This window comes from Hydra vulgaris, chromosome 03 (genome assembly GCF_038396675.1).
Source record: "Hydra vulgaris chromosome 03, alternate assembly HydraT2T_AEP".
NCBI lineage: Eukaryota > Metazoa > Cnidaria > Hydrozoa > Anthoathecata > Hydridae > Hydra > Hydra vulgaris.
Genome location: NC_088922.1, coordinates 52,022,362 through 52,042,500, shown reverse-complemented (window position 1 = coordinate 52,042,500; position 20,139 = coordinate 52,022,362). Strand labels below are relative to the sequence as shown.

General features: G+C 29.3%; 1 protein-coding gene across 3 annotated transcripts in view; it reads right to left on the bottom strand.

The window, feature by feature from the left end:
- LOC100204415 (polyamine-transporting ATPase 13A3) overlaps nt 1–19,769 on the bottom strand; it is a 77,070-nt gene extending 57,301 nt beyond the window's left edge. The window contains exons 1-3 of one of the 3 annotated variants that reach the window (XM_065793619.1): nt 19,577–19,672; nt 18,824–19,029; nt 9,387–10,925 (exon numbers count right to left, since the gene is read on the bottom strand). In XM_065793619.1, coding sequence (XP_065649691.1) covers nt 9,387–10,575 — 1,189 coding nt within the window. In that variant the 5' untranslated portion in view covers nt 10,576–10,925; nt 18,824–19,029; nt 19,577–19,672. Of the gene's footprint in view, nt 1–9,386; nt 10,926–18,823; nt 19,030–19,576 lie in introns of all 3 variants that reach the window. The other 2 variants (XR_010637650.1, XM_065793618.1) reach the window with 2 other exon arrangements.
- Between the last annotated feature and the right edge of the window lie 370 nt (nt 19,770–20,139).

Genomic DNA, 20,139 nt, shown 5'->3' with positions numbered 1-20,139 from the left:
CTTTTATATTTTTTTGATTATTGTTATGGAGAATGAAAAGGTAATTACTATGGGAATGCTAAGAGAATTGATGTCAATTCAATCTGACACAATTTTAAAGTGCTTTAAAGAAACTTTCAGGTGCTTTCAAGAAAAAATTGATAGCTTAGAAAGAGATGTCATAGATCTTAAACGTGGCCTAAATTTTAACGGTGATTAACTTGAGACAAAGTTAAGCAAAGTTGATAAAAAAATGGACGAAATTAAAACTTTGTTACTCGGAATAAAATCTTTTCAAGGAAAATTAGTTACGGAATCGACCGAGAATAAAAGAAAAACAGCCGACTTCGAAGATCGAAATCGCCGAAACAATTTGCGAATTGTGGGTGTTGAAGAGGGACCCAATGAGAGATGTGAGGAAGTTTTAAAAAAACTGAAAACGCTTATTAAAGAAGATCTTCAAATAAATGAACCAATAACCATAGAAAGAGCCCATCGGGTTGGAAAATTTGAAAACAAGCCGAGGACAATTATTTGCAAATTATTAAACTGGCAGGAAAAAGAAAACGTCTGGCAAGGGCAAGAAATGTTAAGGGGAAAAATTTTTTCATTAATGAAGACTTTAGTGAAGAAACTACGACAATCCGAAAAGAATTATTTGCACAAGCAAAAATGGATCGAAGTCAAGGAAAATATGCGAAGGTAGTATACAACCGCCTGATCGTAAGAGAAATGCGGAGTATAAGCAACGCGACGTCAAACAAAGAAGTGAAAACAAATTTATTTTTATTGTTTTTATTTTTTATATAACTTATTAAATTAAAAATTATTAAACGATCTAATAAGAAATGAGTTCAACTGACAATAATAATATAACAATTAATATTGAAAAATTAGAGTCTCCAGTTTTGAACTTTTTGAAAACTAACAAAAATGAATATAGTTTTTTGACTGAAATAAATATTAGTTGTCTCGACAATTCATACTATAAACCTGAAGAGTTTAATAGAGAAAAAAAACAATAAAGATTTTAGTAGCCTAAGTATAAACATAAGATCAATGAATAAAAACTTTGAGGCTTTTAAACATTTTTATTACTCTATAAACTATCTTTTTGATGTTATATGTATCTCAGAAACTTGGGAAGATGCAAAAATATCTTTTTTAGAAAATTCTTTGTACAATTTATCATCTTATAAAATGATAAGCCAATCACGCGTTGGAAGCATGGGAGGCTGCGTTGCAATCTATATTCTTGACAAGTTTGTATTTAAAACAAAAAAGACTTTTTTTAAAGCAAACAAACATATTGAAACTTTGTGTATTGAAATTCTAAATAAAACTGGTAAGCCTTTTTTAATCTCCTCGCTTTATCGACCGCCATGCGGTAAGCAAATGAACTTTCATCATAGCATTAGAACAGTTGTATCGCAAATGAGCATTCAGAATAAGCATATTTTTTTCGCTGGTGAACTAAGATGGTGGTTTAAACTTAGGTGTTATGAAAAGTTTGTAAATACAAAAACTTTTTTAATTTATTACTTGAATTTAACATTATATCTACTATTTTTAAGCCAACACGTAATACAAAAACTACTTCGTCCTCAATTGATAATATTTTAACTAATAATTTTTTAGAATTTTTAACTCATTTCGAATCTGGTATTTTTATTTCAGATTTCTCTGATCATTTTCCTATCTATCACATTGCGCACGAAGTTTCATCTAACGACGGCAATAAAAAAGTATTTGTTACTAAAAGAAATCTTTGTATTAAAAGTCTAGATAAACTTAAAAAGAAGTTGTACGAAGAGCGATGGAAAGATGTCTATTCCTCTGCAAACCCCAATAGCGCGTTTGACAATTTTTTAAATACTTTTCAAAATGTTAATGGCAATGTTTGCCCAAAATTAACAACTGAAATAAAAAACAAACACGTCAAAAACCCATTGATGACAAATAATTTGATAAAGTTATCAAAAAGAAAACAAAAGCTTTATATAAAATTTCTAAAATCTGAAAAGGAAATTGACGAAAATGCGTACAAATCATATAAAAAGTTTTATCAAAATAACTTAAAACAAGCTAAAATAAAGTACTATTCTAACCAGCTGGATAAAAACAAGTTTGATATCAAGAAAACTTGGTCTATTATAAATGAAGTAACTGAAAGAGAGAAAAATAAACTCTCTTGCTTCCCAAAAAAAGTAATTATTAACAACAAAACTGCCACAAGTAAAAAAAATATATGTCAAGAATTTAACAAATGTTTTGTTAATGAAGGCACCTCTCTTGCATCTAATATTGTTCAGTCGACTAAGTATTTGATGAATACTTGGGAGAAAAACCCGCGGCTAGCATATCTAATGAAAAAATAAATAAACATGAATTTAACAAAGCACTATTTGAACTAAAGCGTAACAAGTCATGTGGATATGACGACGTTACTAGTAATGTAGCTATCTATGTTATGGATAGTATAAGTAAACCATTATTTTATTTATAGCATTTTCATTTGAGAATATTATATTTCCTCATAAAATAAAGTTAGCCAAAATTCATACAATTTTTAAAAATGGTGATTGTTCTTCTGTTTCCAACTACCGCCTTATATCACTACTCCCTGTCTTTTCAAAAATTTTTGAAAGGGTAATTTTTAATAGAATTTATGATTACATGACATTAAATACGCTTTTATACAAAAATCAATTTTGATTTCAGAGATACTGCTCTACTGAACACGCTATTATTGAACTTACCAATAAAATACCTATGTGCTTTGATAAAGGGGAACAAGATTACAGAGCCTACAAAACTACGCACGTAAAGCAGTTAACTATTTAAAAAGATTAGAAAACCCTTCCCCTGTAATGAAATACAAGAATGTGTTAAATATATCAAAAATTAATTCGCTTCAAACATTAATATTTATATATAAATATAAGAATAACTTGCTGCCAAAAAAAGTTTTTTTAATTTGCACTTATTAAAAATAATAATCAATTTTTTTTTTTAACTGTCTTAATTGCTTATTACGTTGGCTATAAAATAAAATGTCAAAACCTGAGTTTCGATATCAAATAAACATTTATTTTTTGAATTGCAATAAGGATATAAAAATATTGCAAAAATGCGTGCAAAGATCGAAGAAAAAGACAGATACGCGGCTCTTGTATTGAAAGAAGAAGGCTATAGCATCAGACAAATAGCAGAAAAGCTCGAAAGGTCTCACTCTTGCATTATTAACATAATTCAACGATACAAAGAGACCCGGTCAATTAATGATCGTCATAGGACTGGACGCAATAAAATTTCAAATGACCGTGATGTTCGCTCGTTAGTGAGATTAATGAAAGAAAACAGACAAGCACCATCTGTCAAATGGTCTGAAAGCAAGCCCTAGAACTATGCGAAGGGTCCTCCACAATTTAAATTATTTATTGCGTGCTACTGGAAAAAAACACACGCTTAAATAAAAAACAAAAATTTGCCAGGAAAGAGTGGTGCAAACTACATAAAAATTGGTCAACAGATCAGCGGAGCCGTGTGGTCTTTAGTGATGAAATGAACGTTGAGGTAGACAACAGAAAAGGTCGCGTAATATTGCGTAGACTTCCAAGCCAACGGTTCGATGAATCATGCATTTTGCAACGAACAAAACAAGGTAGTGGTTCAATAGGCATTTGGGCCTGGATGAGTGCCTGTGGAGTTGGCGTTTTCATTTATTCGATGGTAGACTCAACAAAGAAAGGTACATCAAAATTTTGGTAAACTCGCTTATTCCTAGCATTGATTTATGGCAGTTGCAAGATGGATTTATTTTCCAGCAAGATAATGCGCCTTGTCATAAAGCGCATGTTGTTAGCGATTGGTTCAATTCTAATAAAATTCAAGTGCTTCCATGGCCTGCCAATAGTCCAGACTTGAATCCAATAGAGAATTTGTGGTCGTGACTTGATCACAAGCTTGGTAAAGAACAACTTTATAATTTAGAAGATTTGAAATCTCTCATCATTTGAAAAATGTGCCTGATGAAGTAATCAAAACTTTAATGAGTTCAATGCCAGAACGAGTACAAGAGTGCTTGAAAACAAATGGAGGAACAACACGTTTCTAAATTTTTTTTTATTGCTTTTTGAAATATTTTTGAAACTGGTCTTAAAATTTTGTCCAATTTTTTTTCCCATTTATATTTTTTACTAGTCAGTTTTTTAATTTTTTAGCATTATTTTGTAAAAAAATTATAAACTCTTTTATAATAAATATAAAATACAATAAAAATTCTTTCTAAAAATGTTTTTCTTTTTTTGATACCTTTTTCCAAAATAAAATTATACTAAGGTTAAAAATAAATTTTGAAAAAGAAAAGAGTTGTCTTTAATTTTTGGCCACCGCTGTAAATGTATGTGTGTAAGTATGTTTGTATATGTGTTTGTGTATGTGTATATGTATATATGAGGATGTATATATGAGTTTTTATTCTTCACGTAGTATTTTTCAGAAAAAATATTTTATTGTAAATTTACTAAAGCCATGTGGGCTTTAAGTGTTATTGTAAATTATGTTATTGAGTTTTATTCTTCACGTAGTATTTTTCAGAAAAAATATTTTATTGTAAATTTACTAAAGCGATGTGGGCTTTAAATGTTATTGTAAAGGGGCTCTATGAAAAGATTGTGGTGACACCAGTCATCCGTGTCTGTTTTATATATATTCTTTGTGTAACGTAAAAGTTTCATTGTAATTTTATTATTTTATTTTTATTTAAACTGCGAGGAAAAAAATAAATAACTTTGTTTTAATATTTAGATATTTTTACTAACTATTACAAGAAAATAGTTGATTTAATTGATTTTACTAGTGGTCAGAGGTGATTCTACAAAAAAAAAAAAGGGGGGGCGGGGGTGAATCCTTTGAAAAGTACCGACTGGTTCCTAAAAATAAAGAAGGTCCTCAAATCGAAAAATCACCCAACTGAATTGTGCCAAATACCCGACTAGTAAAAATTAGATATCGGTATCGGGAAAAAATACATACATTGCTGCTAATCTGCTAGTCATCAGACCTTGATGACTAACAAAAGAGCATTAAGTTTTAAAAAATAATGTGATTGATTATTTTATAGACAGTAAAATATCCATCATAAACAAATGCTGCAAAGTTTTGCGGAATCAATAAAATTTAATAGGCACATAATTAGTGATAATATGTTTTAAAAGTATTTATAGTTAAATCAAATAAATGAGAATTTTTTAGATAGATTTATTTTTTAAGTTGCTAAAGGTGGCACTAAAAACAAAGAAAATGTAAATAGAAACTTTTTTTCTGTCATTTTATCATATCTATTATGCATAATTAGTTACCACAGCAACAACATAGCAACAGCAACATACTTTATCCATTATTATGCATAAAGTATCTTGCTGTTGCTACGATGTTGCTGTGGTAACTTTCGTCTTTATAATGCTTAGACTATTATCATGGTCATAGCTATTTAAACCAATACCTAGATCACTTCCTGTAAATATTGGATGTTAATACTTTTGGAGAGCACCGAAAAAACTCTTTTGGGGGTCTTGTTATATACACATAGGTGACTTACTTGGCAAATTTTCAAAATCTTTTACCGACGTCCAAGGAAGAAAAAGCAATTTGAAGTTTTCAGTAAAAATATCCAAAAAAGAACCAAAAATTGTCAAAAATCATTTTTGTTTATTGGCATTAATTTTCTTCAAAAGTGAAATATTCTTGTACAATCATACCAAAATATTACAAAACACAATTAATTAGAATAGTTTTACTTTTATCTTACAGTAATTTCATCGAAATACTTTTTTACCCATATCATTATGAATAAAATGACTAGCACAAATAATGTGATACATTTTTAATACCTACTTTGTTAAAATTTAGTTTGGAATATTTTGAAATTTCCTAAAATGGGGATAATCTCACATTTAAAAATAGTTCCCTCTACCACCCTTACACAAAAAAACAGTACCTGAAAATTAGAGTTGGTAACTTATTTATGGTGGAACTAAATTTAGTTACTGCTAATTTTTTTGTACTTTGCTTAGTGTCTAGAAAAATTTAGTTCCTTTTTAGTTTCTTTTTGTAATTTTGTTATTTTAATTGCTCTTAATCAGTATTTGAGTGTAAAAGCAAGGAATTTAACCTCTTAAATTAAATTTCACCATTTTCTATAAAATATATTTTAATGTGGAAATTATTGGCTAAAAGTGCTAAAAGTAAATGTATTTGTCAGTTGAATAAAATTATAAGAGATGTCTAGCTGAACTTTAAAAAATATTTAGTAATTTAGTTCCCGAAAAATTCTTTTTAGGTTCCAAAGAATATAAAAAGTAGAAAGTAAACAACTCTGAGGAAAATATAAGTATTAAGTTTTTTGTTTACAGTGGTGAAAAACGTTTTTGTTACAAATAAAAATGCCAACCAAAGCTCATGAACTCATGAAGATTGCAGAAAAAATATTTGCTTTTGTGCATGAGAAAATGTGACATTAACTGACTTTATGATTGCACGAGTGCTGAAACTTGTCAAAAGTGATTTGAAATTTGAAGATGAAAGAGTTCCAAGAGGAATTTGCAACACTTGCCGTATTCTTCTGCAAAAAAAAGACAATGGTGATTTGAACAGTCCACTACCACCACTTTACAATTTTGACTCTATTGTTATAAAGCCTCTTACAATAGGTGTAAATGCCTCATTTGCCGAATCAGTAGGCTCAATTTAAATCAGCAGCATCCAATCTTCGTTCAATCCTCATCTAAGCAATAAACTAAGGAACAAGTTATTGCAACACCAGGGACATCAAGTGCAAATCAACAACCTCCATCTGCAGAAAAAAGGTGCACACAATGTTTGTCAGTCATAGCTCGAGGTCGCAGACTTTTTCACATCTTGAACAAGACACAGAAATTTACAGTCGTTGGTGCAAGATGACATCAAAGGGGCAGAGCAAATTGCAGTATCTGTCATTGCCAACAAAGAAGCTTCTCCTCATGGAACAGCTAGACTAAATCAAGAAACTGGTGGAAAATTGTTTCCAGTTACACCAGGTAACATTTAAATCGTGATACAAGTGTGAAACGTCAACTCCATGGTTGCAATTGTGGAAGATGTGACTGAAACATATGCGACTTTCAAGGTGATGATGGACCAAATCCATGTCGAAGACGTCTCTTTTGTCATCTCTTGTGACCTCAAAATTGCTAACATCTTATGTGAAATTCAGTCTCATTCAAGTAAACACCCCTGCTGTTGGTGTAACATCGATTCAGACAACCTCTCAGAATGTGGAGTTTCCAGAAGTTTTGGCTCAATACAAGAGAGCTACAGAGAATTTGTGTCTGCTGGCTCCAAATTCAAAATGGCTAAAGATTTTGACAACACAATTTATCCTCCCTTGATCAACATGGAGGACTCGAGACTTATTTTGGACATCATTTTACCAATGGAACTACATTTGCTACTAGGAATTGTCAACCATCTTTTCAAAAATCTTTCAGAACTTTGGCCAGGAGCAAAACCATGGCCTACTCTGTTGCACATTCAACTTCAGCCATACCACGGGGGACAGTTTGCTGGAAATGAATGTCACAAACTTTTGAAAAATGTTGACATTTTTCAAAGACTGGCTGAAAAGGCTTCTGCTTATGAAGCTCAGGGTTTCATTGAAACATTTCGCAATTTTAGAGATGTTGTTTCTTCCTGCTTTGGAAAGTCACTTGAGGGTGACTTCAAAGAAAAAATTGAAAAGTTCAAAGATTTTTTCTCTCTCTGCCAGTTACAGTGACTCCAAAGGCACATGCAGTTTTTAATCACATTTCCGAGTTCATTGATCGACATGGGTCTGCACTTGGATTGTTCAGTTAACAAGCAACTTAATCAATGCATTCAAAGTTTAAGACTCACTGGCAAAGATTCAAGCGAAGCCCTTCACACCTTGAGTATGGAACCCAGCTTCAACACTGTGTTGTGGAATTTAACAGCAAACATGCCTAAAAGTTAGAAGAAATCTTTTGAGAAAAATGTTCAAAAGAATTTTCAGAGAATTTTGTTTCCATGTGTTAAAAACTTTGAATTCTTAACTCTGATAGAAGCAATATTTGAAATTATTGGCACAAAATTGTAAAACTATTTTAATTAATTGTGTTTGTAATATTTTGGTATCATTGTACACGAACATTTCACTTTTGAAGAAAATTAATACCAATAAACAAAAATGATTTTTGACAAATTTTGGTTCTTTTTTGGATATTTTTACAAAAACTTCAAATTGCTTTTTCTCCCTTGGACGTCGGTAAAAGATTTTGAAAATTTGCCAGGTAAGTCACCTATGTGTATATAACAAGACCCCAAAATGGTTTTTTCGGTGCTCTCCAAAAGTATTAACGTCCAATATTTACAGGGTGTGGGATTTTAATTTCAAAAAGTTTACGTAGATTAACATAGGTTACGAGTCTAAAATTAAAAAAACATTAAAAAAAACGTTTATGCTAAATCAAGAGTTGTCACACTAAAAATGACTTGAAATGAAAAAAACTAATTAACTAATTCATCAAATTATCAACTAATTATCACTTAAACAAAAGAACTAGTAAATTAAGTTTTATAAAGGTTATTTGATATAGAGTTGTTTAATAGATGTCCGACTTTTTCGTAGAAAAATTCAGATTTTTACCGTGCTCTCATTTGTAAATACACGAAATCAGACCTAGGTAGTTAGGTAGAATTCTATTTTATGAAAAAGTTAGATGATTTTAAATCATTATAAAAGTTATAATGGCGTCAAAAAATATATATATAACTTATATTATGAGTCATTTTATAAGTTTTAATTATACTATTATTTTATTGTTAATATATATAATTTGTTGTTATCAAATATAAATGTTTAAACTGCATTACTATCATTATTGATTGATTCACAGTAAAATATAATATTCAAATATTATTCAAACTAAAAAATGCCTTTTTAAAAATTGAAAACACGCTTTCTTTGTATAATTACATTTTGGAGGACCCCCAATTTTTAGTGGCACCAGGCCATGAGCTGGTCTGGTCTATTGAATAATCCAGCACTGACTGTTAGTTTCCAACTAATTGGACCTGTGTGCTTTTCGGAACATGTATTTTTGTTTTAATAAATCTTATCTTATCATATAAAGAATATTGGTATCAATTTTTTAATAGGCACATCCTTCATAATAAGTTAAAAATAGCTACTTTTTAAAAATTTAGACTTACTTAATCCAAATGTACTGAAATGCTGCCAATCCTATTTATACATACTTCTTTTTTTTTAAATTTTAGCGAGAATTTGTGTTCTTCAGTGTTTTTAAATGCATATATCATTAACGTCAAAAAAAAAAATAAAACTTTACCTTTGAACAAGTGTGTATCGGTTATTCCAACAGAAGTACTTTTAAAGTGTTTAATATTTCCTTTAATAACAGGTACTACCCCAATGACAGATGCATGATCATCAGTAAGAGTTCCGGTTTTATCAAAAAGTGCTAATTTAACTTTTCCGCATATATTTATGCGGTTTGGATCAATACAAAAAATATTTTTTTTATGCAATCTATGAGATGCAACCATCAAACCGATCGATAAAATAAGTGGTAGAGCGGCCGGTATAATTACAGTAATTAAATCAAAAGCATTTGTTATTATTTCTGAGTTACTTGCACCTTCTTTTTTGTACACAACAATAGTGTAAACAAAACCAAAAATTGCCATTAATGAAATCCAAAGCAATAGCTTCATTGAGTCACTTGAAAATTTCAAGTGAACTGGTTTAGGATATATGATTGACCGAATTAACTCACCTTTTAGAGTGTAAAATCCTGTTCGAAAAACTAGAGCAAGAATACTTTTGTCTTTGTTATCAGAAATAGCTTGTACAATCGTTGTGCCGTTGAATAGTGTGTTATGTTTGTGTAAATTCACACTGTAAAAAGACTCAGAATTTAATTCTTCTTCAATTGCTATTTTATTGCTAGGTATGCTCTCACCTGTTAACGAGCTCTCATTTACAATGCACTGTCCATTTAATAGAATAGCATCACACGGTAACTCCATTCCATTGAGTGGTATGACTAAAACATCACCAGGAACAAGTTCTCTCGATGACTTTGAAATGACTTGGAATGAAGTTGTTAAAGACGTTTCTATTGGTCGCAGGGTTTGAACCTCTTTTGCTTTGGGTATAATACTGAGGAGTTTTTGCATTGCTTTTTTAGTCATATATACATTTATCATCAATGAAATGATTGTCATTGTAAGTATAAATGAAGCGTATAAATAATAATCTTCAATGAACCATAACGTTATACTAGCTAGTTGGAAAATGTAAAAACGATCCAAAGATAATTCCAAAAAAATCAAGAAGTACGATTTTATTGGTACATCAATGTAGTTTACATTATATATTGCTAATTTTGTAATCACCGAAAAAATGCTAATTCCGTTTTTACAGTAAAAAATGTCAGAAAATTTCCAATTTTTATCTGCATCTGCTAAAGGAATTATTGTATTGGTTTTTTCGCAAATTATGTAACGCAAAAACATAAATTCAAAATACCGTATATTTGATTCCTTGACGATTTTTTTTTCAAACTCGGTATAGTTGTTTTCGTTTTCTAAATTAAAACTTCCTATAGAAACTATTTGTATTTTAGAAATAAAGCGTTGTCCTCCATCTTTTTTACGAATGTGCACTATAGATGCTTCTTTGACGCTGCATCGGTTGTGGGTAAACTTCAAACGATGGTTTGGATACCAGTAACTTATCAAAAAAATTATTCCTGCTGTAACAACGCCCAAGTAAATAAATAAAATCGTTAAAGGCCAATTTTTACGATAAAAATGAATTGAAAACTCATCCTCTGTGTCCGGATGCACAATAATTTTCTTTTGTTCTAAGAAAAATTACAATATATTATTATTAAGTAATACATTATAATATTATTAAAAAAAATCTTTTCGTTTTTTAAAACAGTTTTAAAGTATTAACTTTAAAACCGCATTTTTTACACATTTTAAAAAATATCAATAAAAAATTAATACTAATAACAATGTTAATAAGAACTTTTGATACAGAATAAATAAAAATAAATTTTTTCACAAATAGGCTGAAAATTGCAGAAGTTGAGGCCTTTTATTTTTGGCCAGAATTGTTGTAATTTTTTCGCATTTCACATTATTTTGAACATACACACGTTTAATACTCATACTATTTTAGCATGCTACCTATCTCAGTCAGCAAAAATATGATTCTTGACTATATTTAACCACGGTCATGTTCTATACCGTTTAAAGTTGTAACTATTTAAGTAAAATAAATATGCATATAAATTTTTAAATTTTATATGCATACTTATTTACTTAGAGAAATATTTAAAATTCAATTATATTTTAAATATGTCTCTAAGTATATATAAGGAAAAATAGTCAAAAAATCAAAAAATGGATTGTGACTAAAATCATCATAATGTGAAATTAAAAAAACACTACTATTTTTAATATTACTAGAGGCAGTAAATACTTTTTTAAGTTGGTACCCCAAGAAATATAAAAAAATTTCATACAACAATAGTAAAGTTTTTAACTTTTCTATTGTTTCTATGAAAGTTTTTAGTTTAATCATGTATTAATTACTACGTGTCATAATGTGTATTAATTACTACGTAATTAATGTGTATTAATTACTACGTGTATTAATTACTACGTAATCATGTATTAATTACATTATTAATTAATACGTGATTAAATTTTTTTTTTAGTATTTTATTTGACTTGAAAATCTCGCTTCGATTACCCAATTAAAAAGTAAAAATAAGCAAATTTTTGTAAAATAATTGCTCAAAACATACCAGTCATTTTAACATGAAATTTTGAACATATTTTAAACGTAATACCAACTTTGATTAATTCTGATACACTTTTCTCTTTAATTAATCTGTTTTTTGCATTTAAAAGTTTACAATGTTAAAAACAAAATAAAAGGTATAATTATTTCACTCGATAACATTTTACAGTATTACAAATATATTTTGTCTACTATTTTACTTTATTTTTAGATTTTTATTGTTTTTCTCAAAAATTTTGCAGTTATGTTTTTTAAAACCATTTATATTGTTTTTATATTTATATTATGTTATTTATATTGTTTACAGCTTTGCTTTTGTAAAAGATTCTATATATATATATATATATATATATATATATATATATATATATATATATATATATATATATATATATATATATATATATATATATATATATATATATATATATATATATATATATATATATATATATATATATATATATACATATATATATATATATATTTGTAAAGGACTTTTAATAGTTAATTTTATTGTATTACGACAAACATAGTGAATTAAATTAAAAAAAAAAAGATTTTAAAAAAAGTGCATTAAATTAAGAAATATTTCTTCTGAAACCATCTTACTACCAATCATATCTTCTGAAACAATCTTACTTCCAATCATATCTAGCTAAAAATTTGCCAAAATCGAATGCTTTTTGTTCATTTTTTGCATTTAGTAATTGATCTTTATTTTAACGTTAAACAGGTCAGCGAAAGTTTTCATACCATTCCACTTTTGAGCGTAAAAGAAAAATAAGCGTCGTATAAAATATATAAACTAGACGAAATAGCAAATAAAAAGTGTGAGTTAGGAATATAGAATTTTAATATTCCTTACTTACACTTTAAATTGGAATATAGATATACTATATAACTAAGTCACACTTTTCATTTGCTATTTTGCGTAGTCTCTAATGATCTAAATGACGCTTGTTTTGCTTTTGCACTCGAAAACGGTAATCGTGAAAACTGCCTTCGTTTTCTATAAAAAAAAAAATTTGAAACTTGGAAGATTACAGTTTCAACAAAAAAGAGGTGGATGCAACTCCCCTACTAGTTAAAAAAAAAATGCGTAATAAAAAGTTTTTATTACGCATTTTTTTAATTTAAAAAAAAAAAGCTTAAAAAAAACCTTAAGTTCTATAATTAAGCTATAAAAAATTACCTATAAAAAATCTTAAGTTGTATAATAGATCTTAAAGGTTTTTATTTAAAACTTTTAAGATCTATAATAGATTTTTTAAACTAGTAAGCTTTCACATCCACCTCTTTATTGTTAAAACTGTAAATCTCCTAGTTTTTAATATGATACTATATCAATTAATTTGTTTGTACTCCAACAAAAAAAAAACGGCTTTTTTCCGTTACATTTTTAGCGATTTTTTAGCGATTAAATTTGTTCAAAAAAATCAATTCAGCCTATCTTATTTCACACACTCAAGCTAATCTCACTTAAATAAAATATATGTGCTTAAGTTTTAACTTAAGCTAAAATTTTTAAAGGCATGATGGAACTAAATACGAATGGCGAAGTTTTAAAATGCAAATTGGGTAACTTCATTTTTTAACAAAAGAACTTAATAATGATGGGATTTTGTGTCTGTATGCTAATAATATATCCAACATTATTACAAATATTCCAAGAACCATCTCAAGATAAATGTGTCTCAAAAGCGTATACAATTAACTCTTGGTAAGTCGAACACCGGTAATCTCGAATCGCTTCAATTAGTCCCTTGCAATTGTCTAATTTATTACTAATAAAATTCTCCAGTCAAGTCGAATCTCTTATATCTCGAACTTTGTTAAGTTGAACCAATATCTCGTCCCCTTTCAGCTATTTTCTTCTTTTAAATCAAACTTTCCGTATAGGAATTTAAGAAATCAAACAAACTTAATTGAAATTTTTTTAGAAGTGTACAGCGTGAATACATAACGTAACTGTTTATTCTGAAATAATTTTTACTTTTTTGTAAGTATAATCGTGAATATTTAATGTTTATAATACTTTAGCATTGTTTGAAAAAAATCGCTTTAACTCAATCTAACATCTTGTATCAGCCATAGTTTGACTTAACGGGAACTCAATTTAGTTAAATATTTTCTAAGTCTACCATTTGGCTGGGATTCTTTTCGTGATTTTCTTTGTGACGGTCATTGGATTGATGTCTTTTGTCTCTCCGCTGATATATGCGCCAACAATATAACCGCCTGGATTAAGGCAAGAAAGGATGCCTTCAAGCCTCATTTTACTTCATTGTTTTCACATAATCGAGCAGCTTATACACCTAATTGTAATCATTTTTTTAAATCTATTTCAGAAGAACAACTCTATTGAGAACAAGTGCTTATATATTATTGCAAGAAATTAACATAAAAAGGTGCTATCTGATGTTAAACTTCATTATTCCTAGGTCACTAAATATTAAATCTTATCTCAGAAGTTAGACTCCAGAGACTTTTAGAATATCTTCAACAGCGTCATTAACAATGGTAGATCCAACATTCCATCTCCTAATCATGGGAATGAATATATTACCTCCTTCAAGGATAAGGCAGAACTATTTGCAAAGAACTTTCCTTCTAATTTGACTCTTAAATCTTATGACCATACTCTTTCTTCTATCTCAATCATACAAGTTAACCCATTTTTGGACTTTCAAATCACTCCAGACTCCGTTGCTAAGGTCATATCTCAATTAAACTCTTTGTTTAATTGAGATATGACTTTAGCACCGGTTCTGGAGAAAGACTTTGTAAGACTATGATAGGAATGTTAACAACATATCTATCATAATCTTACAAAGGTGTTCTCCAGAACTCTCTTCAATTTTCTCTGAACTATTTAACATGTGCTTGATTGAATATTTATTTCTGCCTGCTGGAAAATGGCATTTGTGGCAATTTTTGAAAACTCTAGAGAACATTCTGGAGAGCATTCTGGAGAACATTCTGAAGAACATTCTGGAGAACATTCTGGAGAACATTCTGGAGAACATTCTGGAGAACATTCTGGAGAACATTCTGGAGAACATTCTGGAAACATTCTGGAGAACATTCTGGAGAACATTCTGGAGAACATTCTGGAGAACATTACGGAGAACATTCTGGAGAACATTCTAGAGAACATTCTGGAGAACATACTGGAGAACATTCTGACCCTTCAAACCATTGCCAAATGAGTCTTCTATCTGTAGTTAGCAAGATCTTTGAGTCTTTGATCAACAATTCTCTAACTTGACGTTTGGAGTCAAATAACTTACAGTCGAACAAACAATACGGTTTTCGATCCTCTTGTTTTATGGTCAACTTGCTAGCTGATGCAAATAAAAGATTTTATCGTGCGTTAGATGGAGGCGGCAAGGCTAGGGTTATTGCTCTTGACTTATCGAAAGTTTTTGATAAAGTTTATAATGCTGGTATTCTCCATATACTTGTTTATGGTGTATCTTGGAATGTTTTTGAGATAATCAAGCTATTTCTTTTTAACCGCTTTATTAAAGTCATCCTCATAAGCTAACACTCTTCTTTTTTCCTAGTATTTTTTGGGGTACCTCAAGGTTCAAACCATGGTCTTGTTTTGTTTTCAATTTTTTGATTTCGACTTGGACAAGGTTAGTGAAGAAAGCAAAATTCTCCAAGACATCTCGTAGACCCATTAGACTGTTTTTCTAATAGAAAATACGTCGTCGTATATCTTTAAGTTGTATTATACCTTAGTTATTAAGGTGTTCCAAGAAGACCTAATGGTCATTTGAACTCTAACTGCTGTGCCACAGCTGCCTAACTTTAATCCTTGAAATGGTCGCAAAAACAGCAATATTTTAGCAAAATAGCATTGTGATAATGGAAATAGGTGACACTACAAAAGCTTCAAAAAGGACCAAATATGAGGCGTAGAAAGTCTGCAACAGGGTAATTAGAAAGTTATAGTCATTTGAGCGACAACTCCATGAAAGCATATACTTATAAAATAGAGTGTTTGGCGCTTCTGTATAAATTCACTGTGGAAAAAATAAAGAAGGTAGATTTTTAAATAAAAAACCCAGTAACTGCTCAATCACGCTCAATCATCTTGACGGTAGATTTTTAAATAAAAAACCAAGTAACTGCTCAATCACGCTCAATCATCTTGACGAAGTTAAAGCAAAATTTTTTAATTTTCAGCGCATTTGATTCAAGGCATGAATCTGTGAATAGTTTTTATGAACACGAAACAGCAGATTGGTCTAAAGGAGGTTATAACAATTACTATCGGTGAGAAGGTATTCAAGCCTGGCTCTAGTATTCACGCGATCAAGGATTTTGTGGAAAACAGTTTTGGCCAATGGCTTAGTTGGTCAAGACGTATTTGGCGCAGAAATTTTTTATTATGAATTTCTACAACGCTGTTGTTATAATGATGTTGAAAAAACTGATACTTGCCATTTTTGCATGCATCGACAATGAGTGGTTGGATACAGTACCAAAACTTACAAAGAGCCGTTTAAATGATAATTTTCTCTTTAATTTCGCTACTAGGGATAGAAAATCAAGCATTGTTCAACTGAACTGAATCATTTATCTTCTCTATTTGAGTTATGCACAGTTTCTCCACATTCACCTTTAGGTACTTTTGATCACGGTTTGATCTCTTTAAAACTATTATCTCATTTTTCTTCATCATCAGAGCCCCCCTATCATTGTATCTCTTATAAGCTGACTGGAACTCTTTCCGTGATTTTCTTCGTGATGGCCCTTGGGTAGAAATCTTTCGCTTTTCTGATAACAATTGTGCTTCTTATGTAACTTCTTGAATTCATACTGGCATGCAATCTTTTATTCCCTCTCGACAATTTCAAGTCAAGCCTCACTATTCTTTATGGTTTTCCTCTCATTATGCTGCTGCAACTTCTAGTCGTAATCGTTACTTCCATATTTACCACAAAAGCAATTCTCCAGAATACAGACGTCTGTTTATAATTGTTAGAAATCATTGTAAAAAGGTTTTGTCTAATTCCAAAGCCCACTATTCTCAGGTCGCAAAAGCTCGCATTTCATCTCAAAAATTAACTCCAGAGACTTCTGAAGAATCTTTAACAGTGTCTAAATAAGGGCAAATCTTGCATTCATCATCTCTTTCATGGTTCAGATTTTGTTATCTTACCTAAAGAAAAAGCTAAATTTTTTTCTAAGAACTTTTCATCAATATCATCTCTTGATTCCACTAGTTGCATTCTATCTGATATAGCTAACAAACAGGTTGATCCATTGTTTGACATTCGTATCACTCCAGATTCTGTATCTAAAGTAATTTCCTGCTAAGGTTCTTCAACAGCTTGTGGTCCGTACAACGTACCTGTTATAGTCTTGCAGAAGTGTTCTCCGGAGCTGTTGTCTATACTTTCAAAACTATTTAACAAGTGCTTATCAGAGTTATGTTTTCCAGCCTGCTGGAAAGCGGCATCTGTTTTCCCTATTTTCAAAAATTCTAGAGAGCAATCTGATTCGTCTAACTACCGTCCCATTAGTCTTCTTCCTATCATAAGCAAGGTTTTCGAATCTTTAATTAATAAACACTTAGTTTTGTCTCTCATCTTGAATCTAATAACTTACTTTCTGATCATTAATATGAATTTCGATCTTTTTGTTTTACAGCTAATTTGTTAACAGTAATAACTAATAGGTTTTATCGTGCATTAGATAAAGGTGGAGAGGTTAAAACTTTTGTTTTCGACATTTCTTAAGCCTTTTATAAAGTTTAGTATGCTGGTCTTCTCCATAAGCTCTCTTCTTACGGTGTATCAGATAAAACCTTTAAGACTATTAAATTTTTCCTTACCAATTGTAATATAAAAGTTTTCCTTAATGGACAGCACTCTTCTTCTTTTCCTATAACTTCAGGGGTTCCTCAAGGTTCTATCCTTGGCTCATACTTTTTTTAACTTACAATAACGATCTCCCAGAAATTCTCACATCCAAGGTGGCATTGTTTGCTAATAAGAAGCCAACACTCTTTGATTGCTTGGAGGAGGCATTTGAGATTGAAAAGGATCTCACTTCTGCTACAGCATGGGGCTTTCAGTGGCTCGTGAACTGTAACTCAGATAAAATTTAATCTTTTTTAGCTGATCTTTATCGCAGCAATCTAGATCTTCTAATATTTATGAACGGTAATTTACTTGATGAGTCATCTACCGTTCTTCTTCTAGGATAACCTCTTAATTCCAACCTTATTTGGAAACCATATATCAAATCCATTGCAAAATTAGCATCTGCTAAGCATCTCTTTATTGTGCTCGCCACTTTCTTACTCCCAATTCTAATCTTTATTTCTATAAATTTCAAATCAGTCCTATTATTGCAACTGTTCCAAAGTGTTTCAAAAATTCTTATTTGTCTGGTTTTTACTCTCGAACATGAGTTCTTTGGAATTCGCTCCTTTTATCGTGTTTTCCTGTCTCATATAATTTTTTAAGTTGTCTGTTGATCTTTACCTAGCTTTCTAAATTTCATTTTCTTTCTTTTCCTGTAACTTCCAATTCTAATAGTGATTGCTTTTGACCTTATTAGAAATTGACGAAAAAAATGTCCTTATGGTCTATCCTGAAATCTGTGAGACCTATCTTATCAAATATTTTTAAAAGCTCCGCGCTGTTCTTAAAAATAAATTGCAATTATATTATACCCAAAACCGGAAAAAATTTTAAATAAACGACATTATATTAAATTAATTTCTAAAGAATTTAAATTGTATCTAGCTGTTAGCATTTATCGTCTTATAAAAACATTTTAGTTTTAAACAGTTTTCAAAGTTTTAGTTTTTAATAATTTTCAACATTTAAACAAGTTAAAATATTCACCAAGTCACATATTTAATTCATGTAAAACATATTTCAGAATTTTTATGCCTATTTTTTTTACAAATAATAAAAGTACCTTTTATATATGCATTCAGAGGCGATTCTACAATGTCAGGCAATCTCGGTTGACATGCTTAAAATTCGTATGGATGAAAATTTAAATCGGTAAAAGAGAAGCATAAAAGCATAATGTCTTTTAATATATTCTTTAGGTAACCGGTGACAGATGTGCTCGAGTACCGCACACTGTCAGTACAGAGGTGTTAGATGCAGCACATCTTCCTTGATAGTTTTTAACAAAAAGTAGCAAATATCGTTTTTTTATTTTTCAAAAATTAAAAAATTGTTTCAGATAGTTGTATATATATATATATTATATATATATATATATATATATATATATATATATATATATATATATATATATATATATATATATATATACATATATATATGTATACATATTTACAACTATCTGTAACAATTTTTCAAGTTTTGAAAAATAAAAAAACAATGTTTTCAATTTTTGTATATATATATATATATATATATATATATATATATATATATATATATATATATATATATATATATATATATATATACAAAAATTGAAAACATTGTTTTTTTATTTTTATATACATATATATATATATATATATATATATATATATATATATATATATATATATATATATATATATATATATATATATATATATATATATATATATATGCTGAATTAGGTTTTAAGTTTTATTTTTATAATTTTTTATTTTAGAGTATTTTTATTTAGAGTATTTTAGAGTAGTTGATAAATCAAACTTACTTATTTTCTTGCTTATATTTTTTACATCCGTCAGAGATAAATTGTTTACATCCATTTATACAAATTGTTACATGAATCATTCGAATACAAATCAAATATATGTAAATTTAATTAAAGAAAATGTTTTTTAGAGCAATTAGCCAATCCAACTTAATTCTTTTTATAAGTAAAAAATTCCGCAATAATTACAAGTGATTATTACAACAGAGTTTTGATTTGTAAGACGTATTATGTTTTTAACTTTTAATCAAAGGCTTTTTGTAAAAAGTTGACCATGTACAACAATAGTTTTATTAATTTTAAAAAAATGATAAACTTAAGCAAAGAGTTATAATAGACTAGCTGGATGGAAAACGAACCCAAAAGTTGTTTAAAATTGTGATACAGTCTTTGAAGTATAATTATTCCAGCGACAAGCCAAAATGGCGCTTTTGCGTTGAAAAAGGAAAATATTGAAACGTAATTTGAACAACTCGAACTATCAAGAAGTAATCACAACAAAAATCACAATTTACATAAAGTAATCGTTGAATGCTTCGATACTAAGTATAAGTATCAAAATT